Source organism: Echinops telfairi, unplaced genomic scaffold (genome assembly GCF_000313985.2).
Source record: "Echinops telfairi isolate 266 unplaced genomic scaffold, ASM31398v2 ScPeMD7_27;HRSCAF=92, whole genome shotgun sequence".
In the NCBI taxonomy this organism is placed as follows: domain Eukaryota; kingdom Metazoa; phylum Chordata; class Mammalia; order Afrosoricida; family Tenrecidae; genus Echinops; species Echinops telfairi.
In genome coordinates, this window is record NW_022103924.1 from 1,193,762 (window position 1) to 1,213,101 (window position 19,340).

At 37.7% G+C, this 19,340-nt stretch overlaps 1 protein-coding gene across 1 annotated transcript in view; it reads left to right on the forward strand.

Moving 5' to 3' along the window:
- Nucleotides 1-19,340, forward strand: part of CDC14B (cell division cycle 14B) — an 81,491-nt gene that overhangs the window by 31,518 nt on the left and 30,633 nt on the right. The window contains exons 5-7 of the mRNA XM_045289425.1: nt 4,169-4,245; nt 15,535-15,601; nt 17,566-17,628. Coding sequence (XP_045145360.1) covers nt 4,169-4,245; nt 15,535-15,601; nt 17,566-17,628 — 207 coding nt within the window. The remainder of the gene's footprint in view (nt 1-4,168; nt 4,246-15,534; nt 15,602-17,565; nt 17,629-19,340) is intronic.

The following is a 19,340-nucleotide window of genomic DNA, read 5'->3' on the forward strand; positions in this document are numbered from 1 at the left end:
CCTTCCTTCTTGCTTCTCTTTATTTCTTCCTTTCCTTTCCTTCTTTCCTTCCTTCCCATCTTCTTTTCTTCCTTCCTTCATTGGTTAACTTTTTTTTGTTGTTAACTTTTTTATTCCCTGTGTTAGTGTGAGGAGACTAGAGAAACAAATTCATAGACAGTTATGTGTATATAGGAAAGGGCTGTATATAAAGAGTAATTGTACATTAAGAAAACATCCCAATCCAGATCAAGTCCATAAGTCCAATATCAGCCCATATGTCCAATACTAGTCCATAAATTCCTCTTTAGACTCACGCAGCCATGCAATCATGCCGAATATTGGAAGATCACAGGCCAGTGGGTGGAAAGTCTTGTGGATCCAGTGGCAGTCGAAGCATCTCAGCACTGGCAGGGATCGCCACATGGCTCTTCCAGCTCCCAGGGCTCTGGCTGCATCAATGTAGCTCCAACAGGCTCTTCATCAGTAATGTCTCGCAGGGAATGAGCATGCGTCCGCCTCCAGTGAGCTATTTATTTCCTTAGGGCCTCCCAATGAGGTCATCAAGCTGCCTGATTGACAGGCTAAACACCCCTTTTAAGTCTCAGATTGACAACAGATTATGTAACTACCACACTCTCCATAACTCAGTTATTTAAGATTCTTTGAAGTCATAGTTAACTCTATGAATCAATTGTAGTTTATGTCAGTTGTATTTTTATTTCCTTCAAAGCGTTTTGATGCTTTTAGTGGCCATCTCGTCCTTACTTCTCCCCATCTCTCTTGCTCCTCACTGTACCCCCAGTGTCCTTAGTTAATATGTGTAGAGAACTAGGTAATGAATGAATACTGTTCTGGTTTGTTGTCACCGTCTTTAACCTGAATTTGTCTTTAAAAATAGTTTAATATAAAAATGTCACTTAATGTTGAGCCATCTTTCATTCATTTTGTATTTTCTAACAAAGACTTTAAATTCTGATGTTTCTAAAGAATTATTTTTGGGTCTATTGTAGTAAACAGTAGGTCTTCTACATCACAGTCCACCTTTTATGTGGATGAATTGGGTGTTATTTTCCTCTTGAACTTGGACATGAGTATGACTTTACATTTCTTCTGTTTCTCCTTAGTTGATCCTAGTAGGCCACCACCACTCACTGCCACTGAGCTGATTCCAACTTACAGCAACTATATAGAATTTCTAGGACTAAATCTTTAATAATCCAAACGGACTCTTAGCAAGTTGCCCCAAATTAAACCAGACTCGCTGCCTTAAGCTTATTCTGGCTCATAAAGCTCTGGTAGCGCAGTGGGTTGTGTATTGGGTTGTTGAAAACCACCAGCTGCTCTTCCAGAAAAAGAGGGGACTTTTGATCCTTTAAAGATTTACAGTCTTGGAAATCCATAGGGGCAATTCTGCTTTGTCCTATAGAGTTGCCATGAGTTGGAGTGGGAGCAGACAGCCTCATCTTTCTCCCATGGAACACCTAGTGGGCTTGAACCATTGATCTTGTGGTTGTCAGCTCATTGCATAGCTTACTGCACTGCCAGAGATGGTACTTAATCCGGGGCTCATCCCAATTAATTGCAGAGTCACCTTTTAAAGCTCTAAAACTTATATTATCATTCATTCCTAACGTGTTTGTCAAGAGTGCATAGGACTTAAAAATTTTGCTCAAGTATGTCATTAGTGTATGTGATCAAAAAATAGCTGTATAAATTAAAACCGATTAGAACTTAAATTTTGTAAGAACTTTTTTTAACTGAATTACAGTGCACAGTGTGATGTTTGTATCTGAGCGTTCATCAGAAATCTTGATATGTTTGATAAAAAGTAGAAACACTGTACTATTTTAAGTCATTTTATTGGGGCTTGTAAAACGCTTATCCACAGCATCTGTTGTGTCAAGCACATTTGCACATTTGTTGCCATCATCATTCTCAAAACATGTGCTGCTTTCCACTAGAGCCCCTGGCATCAACTCATTTTCCCCCTCCCTACCCGTTCCCCCCTCCCTCATGAACCCTTCCTTGATAATTTACAAGTCATTATTATTTTGTCATATCTTACACTGTCCGACATCTCCCTTCACCCACTTTTCTGTTGTCCATCCCCCAGGGAGGAGGTTATATGTAGATCCTTGTAATCAGTTCCCCCTTTTTATCCCACCTTTCCTCTACCCTCCCAGTATCACCACTCTCACTCCTGCACCTGAGGGGTTCATCTGTCCTGTATTCCCCATGTTTCCAGTTCCCATCTGTACCAATGTACATCCTCCAGTCCAGCTGGATTTGTAAGATAGAATTGGGATCATGATAGTTGGGGGGAGGAAGAGTTTAAGAACTAGAGGAAAGTTGTATGTTTCATCGTTGTTACACTGTACCCTGACCAGCTCATCTCTTCCCCGAGACCCTCTGTAAGGGGATGGGATGTCCACTTGCCCAGAAATGGCCTTTGGGTCCCCACTCTGCACTCCCTCTCAGTCACAATGATGTGATTTTTGTTCCTTGATGCTTCCTTCGACACCTCCTGATCACTCAGGCTGGTGTGCTTCTTCCATGTTGGCTTTGATGCTTCTGTGCTAGATGGCCACTTGTTTACCCTCAAGCTTTTAAGACCCAGATGTTATATCTTTTGATAGCCGAGCATCATCAGCTTTCTTCACCACACTTGTTTATGCCACCATTTGTCCTCAGTGATTGTATCGGGAAGGTGAGCACACAAATGATATTTTTTTCCTTCTTTGATACCTGAAACCTGATCCCTTCGACACCTTGTGATCACACAGGCTGGTGTGCTTTTTTCATGTGGGCTTGGTTGCTTCTTAGCTAGATGGCCACTTGCTTATCTTCAAGTCTTTAAGACCCCAGATTCTATATCTTTTAATAGCTGGTCACCCTTAGCTTTCTTCACCACATTTGCTTATGCACCCATTTGTCTTCAGCGATCATGTTGTGAAGGGAAGCATCGTGGACTGCCAGTTCAATAGAACAGTGTTCTTTTATTCAGGGAGTGCTAGAGTGGAGGCCCAATGTCCACCTGCTAACTTAGTACTAAACCTATAAATATATGCACATAGATTTGTTTCTTTATCATAACTAAATATATTTACATATGTACATGCCTGTATTTAGACCTCTGTAAATGCCCTTTACTTCCTACCTCTTTTCTCTATTTCCTTTTACTTTCCTCTTTCCCACTATCATGCTCAGCCTTCATTTGGGTTTCAGCATTTCCTCTCAGTTACATTGCCCTGGATCAAGCCCTACCAGGCCTCCTACATCCTCCTCGCCACTGATTTTGGACCACTTGTTGTTCCCTTGTCCCTGAGTTTCTTAACACCACTTCCTTCCCCCACCCAACTCCCCCTCTCCCTTATCCCTCGAACAGTCAGCCCAGTTGTTTTCTCCTCCAGATTGTTTATCCAGGTATGCTTCCTTCTTGATTTGCTCCATTTTGGGGGGTTCAGACCACACTACTTCCCCACCATGTGACCCCAGAAATGTCCTCTGTTGCAGTCTGCTCCAGTAAGGGCACAGTGTGATACGTGCTGTAAACACTGTACTATTTTTACACTTTATAAATTTTGGCTCGGGAAAGGGGCAGAATAATTTTTTAAACTTACTTTTTTCTTATAAGAATTTGTCAAATATTTTTATTCAAAGTAAATGCTACATTTTTATTTTAATATCTTTTATTTATGTTTTATTTTAATTGTTAGGGGCTCATACAATCAATTGTGTAAAGCACATTTGTACATTCATAGCCCTCATCATTTTCCAAATATTTGCTCTCCACTTAAGCCCCTGGCATCAGGGCCTCATTTTTCCCCCTCCCTTCCCGCTCCCCCCTCTCTCATGAACCCTTGATAATTTATAAATTATTATTTTGTCATATCTTGCCCTATCCGACGTCTCCCTTCACCCTTATCTTAATGAATTAAAATGTCTGCAACAAATGTACATACATGTTTGATACAATGGATGTATGTATGGATTGTGATAAGAATTGTATGAGCCCCCAATAAAATGATTTTCTAAAAATGCGTGTGTTGTTTTTGATAATGGCAAGGGAGTACACTTTCTGAATAACCAAGGTTAAACAGTTAAATTATATAAACTTCATGTCACAGCATTGTACTAGATATTAATTTAGAAATAAATCATCTTTTCCCCCTCTTTTCATATGTAGATTATATATTTGGGAAGAACTCCAGAAGAAGCTTATAGAACATTAATGTTTGGAGACACATCTTATATTCCATTCAGGTAACTATAAGAATGATGTGTTAGGTTAATTTAATGAGACCCTTCTCAGAAGCATATTGGTAGTTGTTTCTGAAGAAAACAAAAAAGAAGAAACTATGATAAGTTATTTTATGGTGGATGCAACTAATACCATATACCTAATTTCTCAATAGTAACACTATAAGCATTATGTTGTGGGAAGTCTATTCCTTATGTGTAGGGTGTTTAATAGTACCCCTGACCTCTGTCCCCTGGATATCACTCATTCACACACGCACAAACAATTTTCAGAACTAAATAGGACTCTAAACATTGCCACAAGTCTTATCTCCCTTTTTTAAAAGTCATTTTATTAGGGGCTCATACAACTCTTATCCCAGTCCATACATGCATCAATTGTGTAAAGGACATTTGTACATTCATTGCCCTCTTATCTCTTAAGGAGCAAAATTGCCCCTGGTTGAAAATCACTGCCAGTAATAGAAATTAGACTAATCAACTAAGGATCCTGGATGTCTGATATTCAAAGCTACCATTGAGGTGTTTGGTTTTACTTGGAAATGAAAGCATTCCCAATGATAAGTTATTTCTGGGACAAAAGCTAGGTGGACCAGCAACAAAGCTAGTGGTGCGTGTGCTACCAGCAGCGCTAGTAGAAAAAAACCCAGTTAATTGCTGTACCATAGACGTGACGGGTAAGTAACGTCTTTACATTGTCTGACGTCTCCCTTTATCCACTTTTCTGTTGTCCGTCCCCCTGAGAGGAGGTTATATGTAGATCCTTGTAATCAGTTCCCCCTTTCCACCGTACCCTACCTCCACCCTCTCAGTATCGCCACTCTCACCACTGGTCCTGCTGGAAAATATTTTAATTGCTATGATATAGATATCAGTTCAGTATAAACCCAGGGCAGTGGTTGTCAACCTTTCTTCTTCTCTTTAAAAAAAATCATTTTATTAGGGCTCATACTACTCTTATCACAATCCATACATACATCAATTGTTTCAAGTACATTTGTACATTCATTGCCCTCATCATTCTCAAAACATTTGCTCTCCACCTAAGCCCCTGGCATCAGCTCCTCATTTTCCCCCTCAGCACTCACTTTATTGCTATGTATCCCAAAGCATGCTCTATTCTTCAGCTGGGTTTGATATTTCACTGAAGTGACTGCAGAACTCACACACAATATCTGTGATTGTGTTTTTATTAGGGAAGTTGACAGGTTACAGTTGCCCAGATGAGAATGCTCAGAATACAGTTGTTCAGTCAGTACTGTCTCCACCATTGCCCATAGGCAGCTTCTCTTTGACCTTTGGCCTCTTGGCCTGGCTTCTGCCCTGCAATGTTACAAAGCTTTTCTAGGGCTGTATTTAACTGCCTAGGGTACCCAACTCCACAAGTTAACCTCTTGCCCCAAAGTGCTCAGCTTTACTTGCTCTGTGGGCTGGGCATCCACTACTCTGTCTCATACTCTGGTTCTGGTGCTGCTGAAATACAGTCATAAAATTGGTGAACAGTATTGGATAGACATTTCACCAAAGGGGATCTTTAAATGACCACTAAATATATGAAAAGATGTGCTCAATGTTAATAACCACCAGAAAGGTGCAAATCAAAAGCAAGGAATCCCAGTAAGTGGCTACAGCTCTGGTGGTCCTGTGGGGTTGGCATTGGGCTGCAAACCACAGGGCTGGTGGCTCAAAGCCATCCAGACCTTTGCAGCAGGAGGAGCAGATTGTCTGCTCCTGTACAGAGTAACATTTCGTAAATCCTATAGAGTTGCAAAGTTTCAGAACCAATTTGATGGTAGTGGGTTCTAGTAGCTAAAATGGCTCAGATAAAAAGAAAAACAGAAAAAGCAACTGTTATCGAGGATGTGGGTTAATTTAAACCCCTGATCAATTGCTGGCAGAAATGAAAATAGTACCTGACTTGGAAAACTGTGTGGCTGCTCCCTAAAAATCTAAAAATAGAACTACCATGTGATTAGCAAATTCCACCCTGAAATATATCAGAATAAATAAAAAGTATTGCTACAAAATCATAGAAATCTTTATTTTGGGAGAAAAAACTATCAGAATGTGAAGCTATTATTTATCAACATGTCCTCCATCAGGCTCTTACTTTTGGAAGATGAAATTTTCTTTCTTGCTAACGCTTCACTGAAGATTTTTGTGCTCTTCAATTTACACTGCATTCAAATGGCAGTTTTGATATATTTGAGGGTCGCAAATTGTGTTCCGACTCCTCTTCCCCCAGTGTTCTTTGAGTTAGGGGGCAAAAAGCAGTCTGAAGGAATAGGATCAGGGGTATAGGATAGCTGGGGTAATGTTTCCCCCCCAAATTCTCCTGGAACAATGCTTGCTACTCTTTTTTTTTTTTTTCTTTTTCTTTTTGCTTGCTACTCTTGAAGAGTGAACAGGTGCATTATTGTGATGGGGGAAAAATTTTGTGTGTGCAACTTTTCTGACCTTATTTTCACAATGAAGATTTCCATTTTTTTTAAAGCTTCTGAATAGGACTCCATGATTGTCTTTGATCCTTCAAAATAAATTCATCAATATTACTCTGTTGACATTCCCCCAAGTAGTGGCCGTAACCTTCTGAACAGATCTCTCTACTTTGAATTTAATGGACCTAGCAGATCCCTTTGGAAACCACTGCTTTGATTGGACTTCATTTTTTTAAGGCATTTTGAGACAAATGTATTACTGAGAGAACTTGCGTGCAGTCATCTGTTTTGGCTGCATAGACATGTTTAAACTGGCTTTATATGAAATATACCTACATAAGTATCACTGGAACCCTAATAGCAATACTTTTTTATTTACCCTTGTCTACAAAAGGACAAATATTGTATGGCCTCACTTAAATTAAAAGACAATGAGAGTTAATGTATCGAGACCAAATTTTCTTAGTGATTGCCATGGGTGGGATGGAGGGGGCAAGGAGCTGTCATTGTTTATAGAATATTGAGTTTCAATTTCAGGTGATGGAAAAGTTGCATTGATTAAGGGTAGGATCATACAGTGGATTCTTATCATTGTCATCAATGAGTTATCCACTTATAAAAAGTTGTGTGATACATAGATCTATAACATCACCCCTCCCCCAAGAGAGTAACTGTTAAGGCAGCTTATGTACAGATGAATGCCTCATGGAATTGGATTTCTTGTTTTGAAGGTTAAGTGCCATGGTTTCATGGAACATCCCAGGTAATTGCCAAGTAACACATTTAGTGCTTCTGTTCTATTTCATAATTCCTTACATAGTACTTGACGTCTTTAAAGTTTGCTGATGACCATATAATGTGTAACAGTTTATTTTTGCCTGAAGCAACAGAGGAAGGAGAATTAGGAATAGGAGGCATATAGGATAAGCTTGGTTAGTGCCTCGATGACAGATAGGAGTTTGATTCTCAGGTGTCAATAATATTAACATAAATAAGGTTTTTTTTTTTGTTAAGTTTTATTGGCATTTACTTCACATATCATACAATTCAGTAGTTCATATTATGAATAATTTTGCAATCATCACCACAATCAATTTTAGTTAACTCTGGCTCTTAATAAGTCTTTAAATCTCTTTTTTATTAGATAATATTTTTTATTGACATATCTTACTCATTCCAATATATCCATTCACATACAGTTAAGTTATTCAATCCCATTCAGTGGGGGGATTGATCATCAATGCTACCGACTCCCCTTCACCCCCTGCCCCCCACCCCTCTCTCTTCCCGTACCCTCAGGGAACCATTACTCCTGTCACTGTCTCTGAGGCGTCATCTCTTTTGACTACCATGTACTAAGGGGTCTTAAATGTACAAATGAAAAATGAAAATCTAACATAATTAATGAGATATAACCCATAAAGACCTTAATAGTATGGGGAAGAAATCTTAAAGGACTAAAGGATAGTTATGTAGTTCATCAGTGCCATAACGTAGCCTGGATCTATCATCTATTTTGTGTGGCCCTTCTGAGAGGGACTGTCCACTTGTCTTGCTGGTGGACTTTGGGTCTCCACTACATCCACTCCCCTTCATATCGATTTGGTTATAAACCTCTTTGAACTTGGTTTTATAATCTGTAAATGGGAATGAGAATATTATCTATTTAATGGGACTAGAGGTGTTAAATTACATTCTGTATCTAAAACAGTTGAGTGTTGTTTTTTAATTCATGGATAATTTATGTACAATAAAGGCACTAATCTTAGCTAAGAGTCCTTTAGCTAACATTTGCTGATCATGATATTTTATAAATTAAGTATAATTTATATAGAATATAAATACCAACCTTTAGTGTAAAGCTTAGCAAATTTTTACTTTATATATACTTACCACATGTAGTTCAAAATATAAAACTTGCCATGTCCTTAGAAAGTTCCTTCCTGAACTTCTTGATCACAGATTCTATGGCAGAGTGCTGATCAAAAGGGAAAGTACACAACTGAACATTAAATTCTCATGGAATCCGGACTTTCTGAAGCCTTGATGACTTTATGAAGTCTAGACACCATTTCCCTGAGATGATCCCTGAACCCTAAACCAAATGTATCCTGAAAATCTTACAATGAAACAGTAGATTAGGAAAGAATCTCTACCCGGGAGCACCATGCTCTTTTAAGATATATATGGGATCAAATTGAAGACCCAATCCAACCCAAACTCACTGCCAATGACTTGTTACTGTAGCAACTCTATTGTTCTATTGGACAGGGTGGAACTGCCCTTGTAGGTTTCTGAGACTGTAACTCTTTACTGGAGTAGAAAGCCTTGTCTTTGTCCCGCAGAGCTGCTGTTGGTTTCAAACTGCTGACCATGTGGTTATGAGCCCAATGTATAACTACTTTGACACCAGTTGTTGTTATGTGCCTTGAGTTGGTTCCAGCCTTGTGCACAACAGAATGAAAAGTTACCCAGTCCTGCACTATTCTTACGATTACTTCTGTGCCTGAACATATTGTTGTAGCTACTGTGGCAGCCCAACTCATTGAAGGCCTTCCTCTTTGTCACTCCCCCCCACTTTACCAAGCTTGATGTCCTTCTCTAGGGACTGGTCTCTCGACAACATAACATGTCCAAAGTATGTAAGACAAAGTCTTCCCATCCTTACACCTAAGGAGCACTCTAACCATCCTTCTTACAAGACAGATCGGGTTGTCCTTTTAGCAGTCCACGGAATTTTGAATATTCTTTTCCAGCACCACAATTCAAATGCATCAATTCTTCTTCTGTCTTCTTTATTCAATGTCCACCTTTCACATGCATATGAAGCAAATGAAAATACCATGGCTTGCGTTCGGCACACCTTAGTCTTCAAAGTAACTTTGCTTTTCAGTACTGCAGCAGATTTACCTAATGCAACAATTCTTTTGATCTCTTGACTGCTGCTTCCATGAATATTGATCGTGGATCCAAGCAAGACAAAATACTGACAACTTCAACCTTTCCTCCAGTTATCATGATGTTACCTATTGGTCCATGTGTTAGTCTGGCTTGAGTAGAGAAACAAATTCATAGACCCTCATGTCTATAAGAAAAAGCTTTATATACAAGAGCAATTGTATATTGAAAAAACATCCCAGCCCAGTCCAGATCAAGTCCATAAGCCCAATATTAGCCCATATCTCCAATACCAATCTATAAATTCCGCTTCAGACTCACACAACACATACAACCCATAAATTGAAAACAGCAGTGGAAAAAGTAGTTATGTGAGTTTACGTTAATGAGGCAGGAGCAACTTGGAAAAGGGTGATGAACATGGTTCTACAGCTGGAAGAATATAATCAGTGTCCCTGAACAGTAGAAATTATTAAATTATGCTCTGAAATGTATATTATCAATCATAATAAAAAACAAAATAACTTATGAAGAGTAAAGGAGAAGGAAAGAGGCTACAGGACCCAGAACATTGCTTACTTGTATAGCTGTGTTTATTGTTGTTAGTTGCTCTTGAACTTGCTTAGATTCACAGTGACCCTGTGTATAGCAGGGTGTTTAAAATTGTTAAACTTTGGCTCTGAGAAATGAAATCAGTTATTCTGGGCAGCATTCACTAACTCTCTAAGAGGACTTAACCTAAAGACAGTTCAGGATTATAAAATTTGAATATTTTTTTAAAATCATTTTATTAGGGGCTCATACAACTCTTATCACAATCCATACACACATCAATTGTGTAAAGCGCATTTGTACATTCATTGCCCTCATCATTCTCAAAACGTCTCCTCTCCACTTAAGCCCCCGGCATTAGGTCCTCATTTTTCCCCTCCCTCCCCACTCCCCCCTCCCTCATGAGCCCTTGATAGTTTATAAATTGTTATTTTAAATTTGAATATCTTGTTATAGAGGGCACTTATCCAAAAAAGGGTTTCTCAAAGTATGAATTTTTTGTTTTTAGCCTGTGATTCATCACAAAAATCAGTGGATTAAGTACACAGAAATCTAGCTAAGATTTTAGAGTCTTTTATAGTAATTTAAAAGGAACCCCAATGGCACAGTGGTTAAAATGCATGGCTACTTATTGACAGGTCTGCAGTTTGAATCTACTCACCATGACTAGCCAGAAAGATGTGACCGTCAGCTTCATAAAGATTTCAGCTATGGAAACCTGATAGAAAAGGCCCCTTTCTAATATAGGACCACTATGAGTCAGAATCAACTTACAGCAGTGGATTTCTAAATTTTTGTTTATAGAAATTTGATAGAGTAATTTTATATTTATTGAATTAGTAAAATAATGTGGACATGTAGTTCGGGTGTTTCTCTCCCCCCTTTTTAGTAAATGACCTTCACAAAAATAAGATATTATATTATTATAGGGGTGTAATTGAGAAAAGGGCACAGAGAGTCATATCTGACTTTCTCTGGCTTCCCTATTGCTATGAGGCAGAGGTTAGACATCCTCCACCCTCCTTCCTTCTTCACCCTATTCTGACACCAATTGTTTCTCCCACGAAACTTTACTTTTCTGCTGGGTTCTTTATTAATTACAGTGGCTACATAAAAGTCACAGACAATACGCATGATCAAAGTATGTGTGGGTGGGGGCTGAGGAGGGGGGGTTATTGGGGAAGTCAGTAGGTCACCACAAGCCCAGGTCCAAAAACATTAAAGATCTAGACATTGGTCCATTGCAACACCTCTCCTTACCCAGTAGCCTAGTGTTTCTCCAATCCTCAGTCTTTCAGCCACTTGGCCCCTTGGCTTTTGCTCTTGTGGTCCAGGAAGCTAACCCACTGCTTTGCCTCAGTCTTGTATGTGCAGCAGCCAAATGTACTGCTCCCCTATTCTGTCTCATGGTGTCTTTGCCATGGCCTCTGGTCTCAGCCAAGCTACTTTGATCTGTCTCTTGGTCTGCCTGTTGCTTGTGATCTCAGTCTCTGCCACTTCAGAAAATAATATCAGATGTACTCTGTGGCTCTTCTGATGGTTCTGAGATTTCTCTTTCCTCAAGATAGTTCATCCTTATAGCCAGGAGAGTGGCAACTAAACTGAACTTCTGTTAAATACTGTTACACATGACTTGTTTGCATAATCTCATCCATTGATTTGATGGGAGGTGCAGAGATGTGGATAGAAGAAACATACTAGGAAATTTTTTACTCCACGACAGTAATAGTATAATCATATTTCATTGCAATGTACACATTTATTGTACATTACAAAGTATTGGCTTCTAATGGATTGAAAGATTTTAAATTTCAGCCACCTGTGGAGAAGGTCGCTATGGCGACGCTCGATGGCACCTCACAAGAAAAACAACAAATAGAAATCAGAATAGTATCCACCTAGTGGATTGCCTGGAACCATCGTGGCATGATGGTTCTACGTTGGGCTGCAAACCACAAGGTGAACAGTTCCAACTCATCATCGGCTTCACAGGAAAAAGATGATGCCCATGTTGCTCCCCATAGTGAGGGGGAACGCACAAAGGCAGTTCTATTCTGTTGTAGGGTAATTAGGGGGGAGTGTGTGTGTGTGTGTGTGTGTGTGTGCTTTGTAATGGGACTATATGGATTAAATGACCTTGTGTATAGAAAATGATTATAGGGTCTGGCTTTAGGTAACATTTGTTTTAATTGGCGTGTAACAACATACAGTGAAGAACTAATCTTAGTTAAGTGCCCTTTAGCTAACATTTGCTGATCATGATTTTTTTTAAATTCAAGTATAATTTACAGGCGATAATAGATGAACCTTTAGTGTTTCTGTTATATGCAACAAGTTCAAGATAAGAACATTGCTATCACCTTAGAAGATTTTCTCCTACTCCTTTCTAATTAGTAGCTATCTCTCTCCTGAGTAACCAAAATGATGACTTCTACCACCACTGTTTTGCTTGTGTTTGAACTTTACATAGATGGAATCATACAGTGTGCATTTGTGGAAGCTGGTGAAATCAAAATGCCCTTGAGTTATATCTGTTTTTTGGCTTGTAACAGTGGCTCAACTTTTTTTTAAATGAATTTGATATTTTTTTATAGTTTCTAAGCATTACCTCCTGTTGACTCCATTCTGTTTTTCCAAGTTTGCTCACTGATCTTAGTGATGCAGCTTTTTCTCCCCATGAAGGTTTTTATCCTCATTTGTGACCCATATTCTAACAATTTGAAGAGGTCTGGTTGTTGGGGCAAGGGAGCAGGAAAATACATGTGTATTTAAAGTTGGAGGTGTGAATGAAGTTAGCGTGAGTGAATAAAGAAACCTTATTGTCTTTTCAGATAGCATGATACATGAAGCAAAACTTTAGTTTAAAAATTTTAGATCAAAGTTTTTTGAATATTGACTATACTATTGCTTAACCTATGGTAGATTTTAAAAAATATATGTATTGAATAAACACATCAAGTTAGCTCAAAGAATGAATGAACATGCCTTAAATTTGATAGGACCAAAAATAGTAGGTTGAGAAGATAATAGTATAGTTAATTGAGGAGACATGAAAACATTGGGGTTTAATTTGAGAATTTATCTATTTTCATTTTATAATTTTGATTGAGCCTAAACTACATTTTTTCCTGCTCTACCTTCTCTATCAATATTTCTTATGTAATTGAAATTTATTTCTTCCAAACAAGTGTTGATCTTGATTTTATAGGTAACTGGTTCTCAGAGTTAAGCTCCAGTCACAGTCGCCTGGAGGACTTGTTATAAAACATGGGACTTGTTTTTAAAAAAATTTTTTAAAAATCATGATCAGCAAGTTTAAACCTGCAGAGTTTGATTTCAGTGGATTTAGGATAGGGACTGAAAATTTGCCTTTGTAGACAGTCTGGGTGATGTTACTGTTCTAAGGACACGCACTGAGTATCATTGCTGAAGATCACTTTTATTTCTCCTTCCTAAATGTTGCCAATAAATTATTGGTTAATTGTTGTTTTCTAGATTGAATAGAAACCTTATTTAGCTCTTAGAAGACAAACTTTTAAAATCAGAACTTTACAAAACAAAAATGTCTAGGGATGGGGAACCTTTTTTCTGCCAAGAGCTGTTTTGATATTTTAACATCATTTACAGGCCATACTGCTCAAACATTTAATTAAACTCACTCTTAATGTGAGGGCTGGAATTCTTCTCTTTGGTGTAATGTCTGATGTTAGCTGGTATTGATGATTTCAAAGGCTTGATATGGCCCAGGTGATGAATGTTCTGGAACCCTGCTCTACAGCCTTTCTGTTTGGGTTAGCCTTATTCTTTCATTTAGTCTTCTTTTCCCCAAGAACTATAGTTATAATAAGTAGCCATTTATTGGACTTCCATTATATGCTAGGCACCAGGAATCCAAAGACTAATAGAAGCATTGAGATCTTTTAGCCCATTGATGTTTTTAATTCCTGGGAATACTTCTTTTTCAAAGGACATAACAAAGTAAACACTTGTACCCCATATTTCAGCAATCCCAACCAATCCAGAAAGTATTTAGAGTTCTTTTAGCTAAAAAAGACACCTTTAGTTAAATGTTGTTACAGTTAACAGTCTTTGAATTATTTTCCTTTTAAGGTTTAGTTAAGAATGAGAAGTTTAAAATTTATGGTTTACTTTTTCAGGCAAGAAATATTACAGTATAAACACCCACCCAAAATAGGCTGTCAGTAGTGGCTCTAGTAGTAACCATCTTCTGGCTGAGGACCAGATGAGCGCTAAATGGCTCCTTGGCATGCCTGGTTTGATCATAATTAATTGTATTTGTATTTTGATTAATTAAAATTGACCTCCAATTTGCTAAGAGCGAGAGAAAGAAATGGGATGGGAGTGATTTGAATGCCTTTTTGTGTGTATGGAGGTGGGGGACCCCTCAAAATCTTAACTGCTATTATCAGATTTGTAGTAACATTACTGATATGTTTGGATGCAGTGTTGGAATGGGATAATCTATAAACTAATTTAAGCTTTTACCTAAGAGCTCTGATAACTTAATTAAGTCTTCTTAAATTTACAGTAGAATGGGTCTATCAAAAGTAGCTTATTTCTTAGTTTCCCTGGTTTTACAGGCACTATATTGCACCTTTTAGAAGCCCCTGTTCTAAGAGAGAGATGAGGCTTTCTGCTCCCGGATTTATAGTCTCAAAAGCCCTAAGGAGCAGTTCTGCTCTGCCCTATATGCAAACCAAACTCATAGCTATTGAATTCATTCCGAGTCCTGGGGGTGTCCAAGACTAACTAACTATGAGAGTAGAAAACCTTATAGCTACCCCAATAGGATCACGATGAGTTGAAATTGACCTGTTGGCAATGGGTTATTGTCCCTTAAGCAGAAATAAGTCATCTAGTCAATGTTAAAAAATGCTAATGCAATGAAAGAAGCAAAATGTTTTCTATCTTGCAGGTAATATTTCAAATGTAACTTTGTTTTCCAGGTTTTTTTTTCCTTCTTTAATGAATGTGCACAATACATGCACACTAACAGAATCAAAAAGTAATGTTTCCTGTTAACAGTTGGGTAGGGTATTTTCCAGCGTCAAGAAAAAGAAATCCAAATATGGTACCTTAACACTTTTGTGGGGAGAGGTAAATACTATTATTTCATTGACTCTACGAAGTAACTTTTGAAGCCAAAAATTATCCCGAAGAGATCATTTGAAATTTAGAAAGTAGTCATTAATTCATATCCATAAAGCTACATACTACAGTAGGGGAAACTGCAGTGACATTTATGTGACATGCACTTTGTGTGAAAACAGAGTTCTTATTGTTTGTTTTGAAATGATTCTTGCTATGTGCTTAATTTTCGATTCTAATCAGTTTTCCCTAAAAAACCAACTGAGTAATTAATTTCAGTACGTTTTAATTTCAGAGATGCTGCCTATGGAAGTTGCAGTTTCTACATTACACTTCTCGATTGTTTCCGTGCAGTAAAGAAGGTAGGTGACTTGTAGCTCATTGTTGAGTTGGAGAACAAAAGTGCAGCCAAGGAAGGCTAGATCTTCTTCCCTCAAAGATCTGTTTATTGAGATCTCTTCCAAGAAGTGTATGGTTGTCAGAGTTACCATATATTCCCCAGCTGTACCAAATCAGAAAACGATTTAGTCCAAGTTTCTGAGTGCTTTTCAGCATGGATTGGGGAGCAGGGGGAAGGAGACAAAAAAATAGATGGGAATAAGAGGCAATACAATGTAATTAGGCTCTGAATCAGAGTTGGTTTTAAGTGAATCATGATTTTAAAGGGAAAAAAGAGGAACTATTGCTGCCTTTTATTTTCTTTGATTTTATGTACTTAAGGGTCTGATTCCCACAGATAATATTTACAACAGACATTTTTAATAACAAAAGTAACTTTCAAGCCCACGATTTCTAGTTGGATGGAACAATTTGAAAAGCCTGTTAGGTTGATAGAGGTTTTATATACAACTATGCTGTTGGTTATTACTTTTTCAAAGCTATTTTAAAATAATTCCTTGCAAGAAGCCCTAGGGGTACAGTGGACAAAGCATCCAGCTACTAAAAGGTTGGTGATTTGAACCCACCAGTCACTTGTAGGAGAGAGATGTGGTTATGGTCTTCTGTAACAAATCTACAGCTTTTTAAACCCTATAGGGAAGTTCTACTCTGTCTATACAATGTTTGGTGTGGTTTTGTGTTACAACCAGGGTTATTGTCTTAACTCCAGGGTACCTCTTTCACACCATATTCTAAATGAATGAATCTCCTGTAGTTTATAATGCACATGACATTTGTCATAACACTTGTTCTCAGGTATTGTTCTTGAATGCTGTGTAACACAAGAAATTAAAATGGTAGTCAATGGATCAAGTAAACTTTCAACAACATCTTTCTGTGACTTTTTTACTTTTTAGAGGCAAAAGGAATGCATGTTTATTTTCTTTTATAGTGAAACTTGATTATTTTGTCAGAAATTTTGTCTTAAAGTGAGAAGGACTAGCTAGTATATGAGTTCAGAGACTACTATACCATTTTCCTGTATGAGGCAATACGGTCTGGGAATGTAGTTTCTCTTTTTTATTTGAGTCCAGTAATGTAAGGTTGTTGTCACAAACTCTGACTTGCCTCAGTTAAGTCTCAGCTTAGACAGATCTGGATAGAGGTGAAAACATAGAGACAAGAGGGACATTTGGTTTAAATGGCAACTTCCAGTTACAATTGCAGTTCTGGCCAAATTAATCCCAGAGCATGTACACTCATTTTAGGATTTCTCTCCATCCTACGGCTCTAAGGGGGAGAAAAAAAAAGATAAACTAGGGGCCTTGGAAATGGTCTACTCCTACCAGTTCCTATCAGTGTTTAGTGCTAATTGTTGTTTCTTGGTTTGCTTGAGTCAGGTATTACACCGAATGTTCAATTTTCATGGAACTGCCAGTGGGTTATAACTACTGACCTTGTGATTAGCAGTCGAATGCTTAACCTGACAGTGTCACCAGGGCTCAAGGCATTGCTTCAAAATTATTTTTAATGATATTTATAAAGCATGAGGTTGTTGGGGATAAACTTGCAAGTGATTTCTTTCCTCTTTCTTCTTTATTTAGAGAGTGTTAGGCTGTATCTGTATTTCAAGCTTAAGTTCTGAAACAAACACATGAATGGTGTTGATCTAATTATTTAGTAGGAGTTCACTAAAGGTATGATTATTTAGGAATGTGTGGATAGGATGATTGATGGAATGAAAATAGAAAATCTGATCTCATTAAAGTAAATATTCCCACATAATAACTTATTTTCCAGCTCACTCGCTTTGAAACTGTCCAATGAAAAGTAATCTAAATACTGTGATACTTTTCTGGTTTGTCTCCTGAAGTTAGTATTAAGAAATATGGATCTTAAATTGTGTCCTTATTTGCATTTTTGTTAAAAGCTTCTTTTTGGATTTTAGGCAATGCAGTATGGCTTTCTTAATTTCAACGCATTTAACCTTGATGAATATGAATATGATGAAGTAAGTTTTCATGGATACTGTTTTTAACTCTTAATTACTTGCTTTATTTTTTTTAATTGTTACTGTAAATTAGGTGGGTGATTTTATTTTAATTACTGAACTAGTTATATTTTTTGTCAATTTTTCCAGCCCCATTTCTTAGTGATTTCTGTAGTTTTATATATCTTGCCAGAGTAAATGAATGTGCCCCTGCGTATTTTTTGTAACACTTAGTTTAAATATTTTTTAGTGTTGATGACTTTCATACAGTGGTTAGATGAAATAATGTTTGTAATTTAACACCAGTAGAAGCTTAGTAAATAGTATTCATAAATTATAATTGAGGAAACAAGTTTGACTTCAAGCGTGTGCATATTCATTTACTCAAACACGTATCAGAAATAGTGACAAAGATGGCCAACAGCAGCTTTTATATAATAATTTGACAAACTCATCAGAAAGAGAGCACTCAACTCCAACAGTTAACCTAAGAATGCTTCTCATTGGCCTGGCCTAAATCACCTGTCTGCCCCTGGACTCACTCGTACTACTGCTCTAGCTAGACCTAGTTTTCTAGCCATTTCAGGACCTGGGGTTCTGGGATCAGCTCTCCCAAGCCACACTGACTAAAACGAGGCAGATGGGATTTCAGGCAGACAAAACTGTTAAGTATATTCTACAGTTAAAACTTTATTTTTTCCCAAAATTCTACTGTATCCACAAATGCCACCCCCCCTAAAATGAGTGAGAAGCTATGATAAAGGTCTTTTTTAGCCAAGAGTACTTAACTTTCGCTATGTTATCTTAAGAATCAATCAATCCATCTTGAGCCAGATGTTCACTCTCATAGTGGAGGAATGATCCAGGGATAATACTTCATATAGCACACTCTTGAATCTTCAAATAACTACTCTTTTAAAATCAATTTCTAAAGTGATTGCTATCTCTAACTGCTGTTTTTAAGTGAACTATTTTATTTTTGAATTGGAGTAATAGTTTAAAGCAATTGTTATTATATTGGGAAGTTGTTCTGTGGTTCATTAGAACCAAATATACCATGTCTTCACTTCTCTGTAACCACAGCTAGTGTCTAACATACAATATATATTTTGCTGATAACACTTTAAGCTACTATTAACACTTGTGAGTGTGTGCTTGTCCTCATTAAATTGCACATTAAATACTACATTGTACATTTTAGGTAAGCAAACTTACTACAAATGTAAGTTGGTGTTGTTTCAGTGTAGCATAATGATGTCTTTAGTGTACTAAGGAGTAATATGACATTCTTTAGTTCCTCTTACTAAATAATGTTTAGTTCATCTGTAAAGATGAAGGGGGTAGGCACAGGTAGTGCACATGCATATGCAAGCACACACAAATCTTTATCTTCAGTGGAACCACATTGAGTCATGGCCAGAAATCTTAAAAGAGTAATCCACAGGCTAGTTTTTAAAATCTGTTCCATGTATTTCGGAGTTTTGAAATGGTATAGGGAATGTGTCAAAACGTCTGGCTTGCATGATAGTGGGACAGGAGGAGAGTCAATGGAAATAGAGGAAAGAGCTGGGAGGCAAAGGGTATTTATAGAGCTTTAGATAAAGACATGTACATATACAAATATATGAGGATGGGGAAACAGATCTATGAGCCTACATTTATAGGTTTGGTATTAAGGTAGCAGAAGGACATTGGGCCTCCACTCAAGTACTCCCTCAACACAAGAATACTTT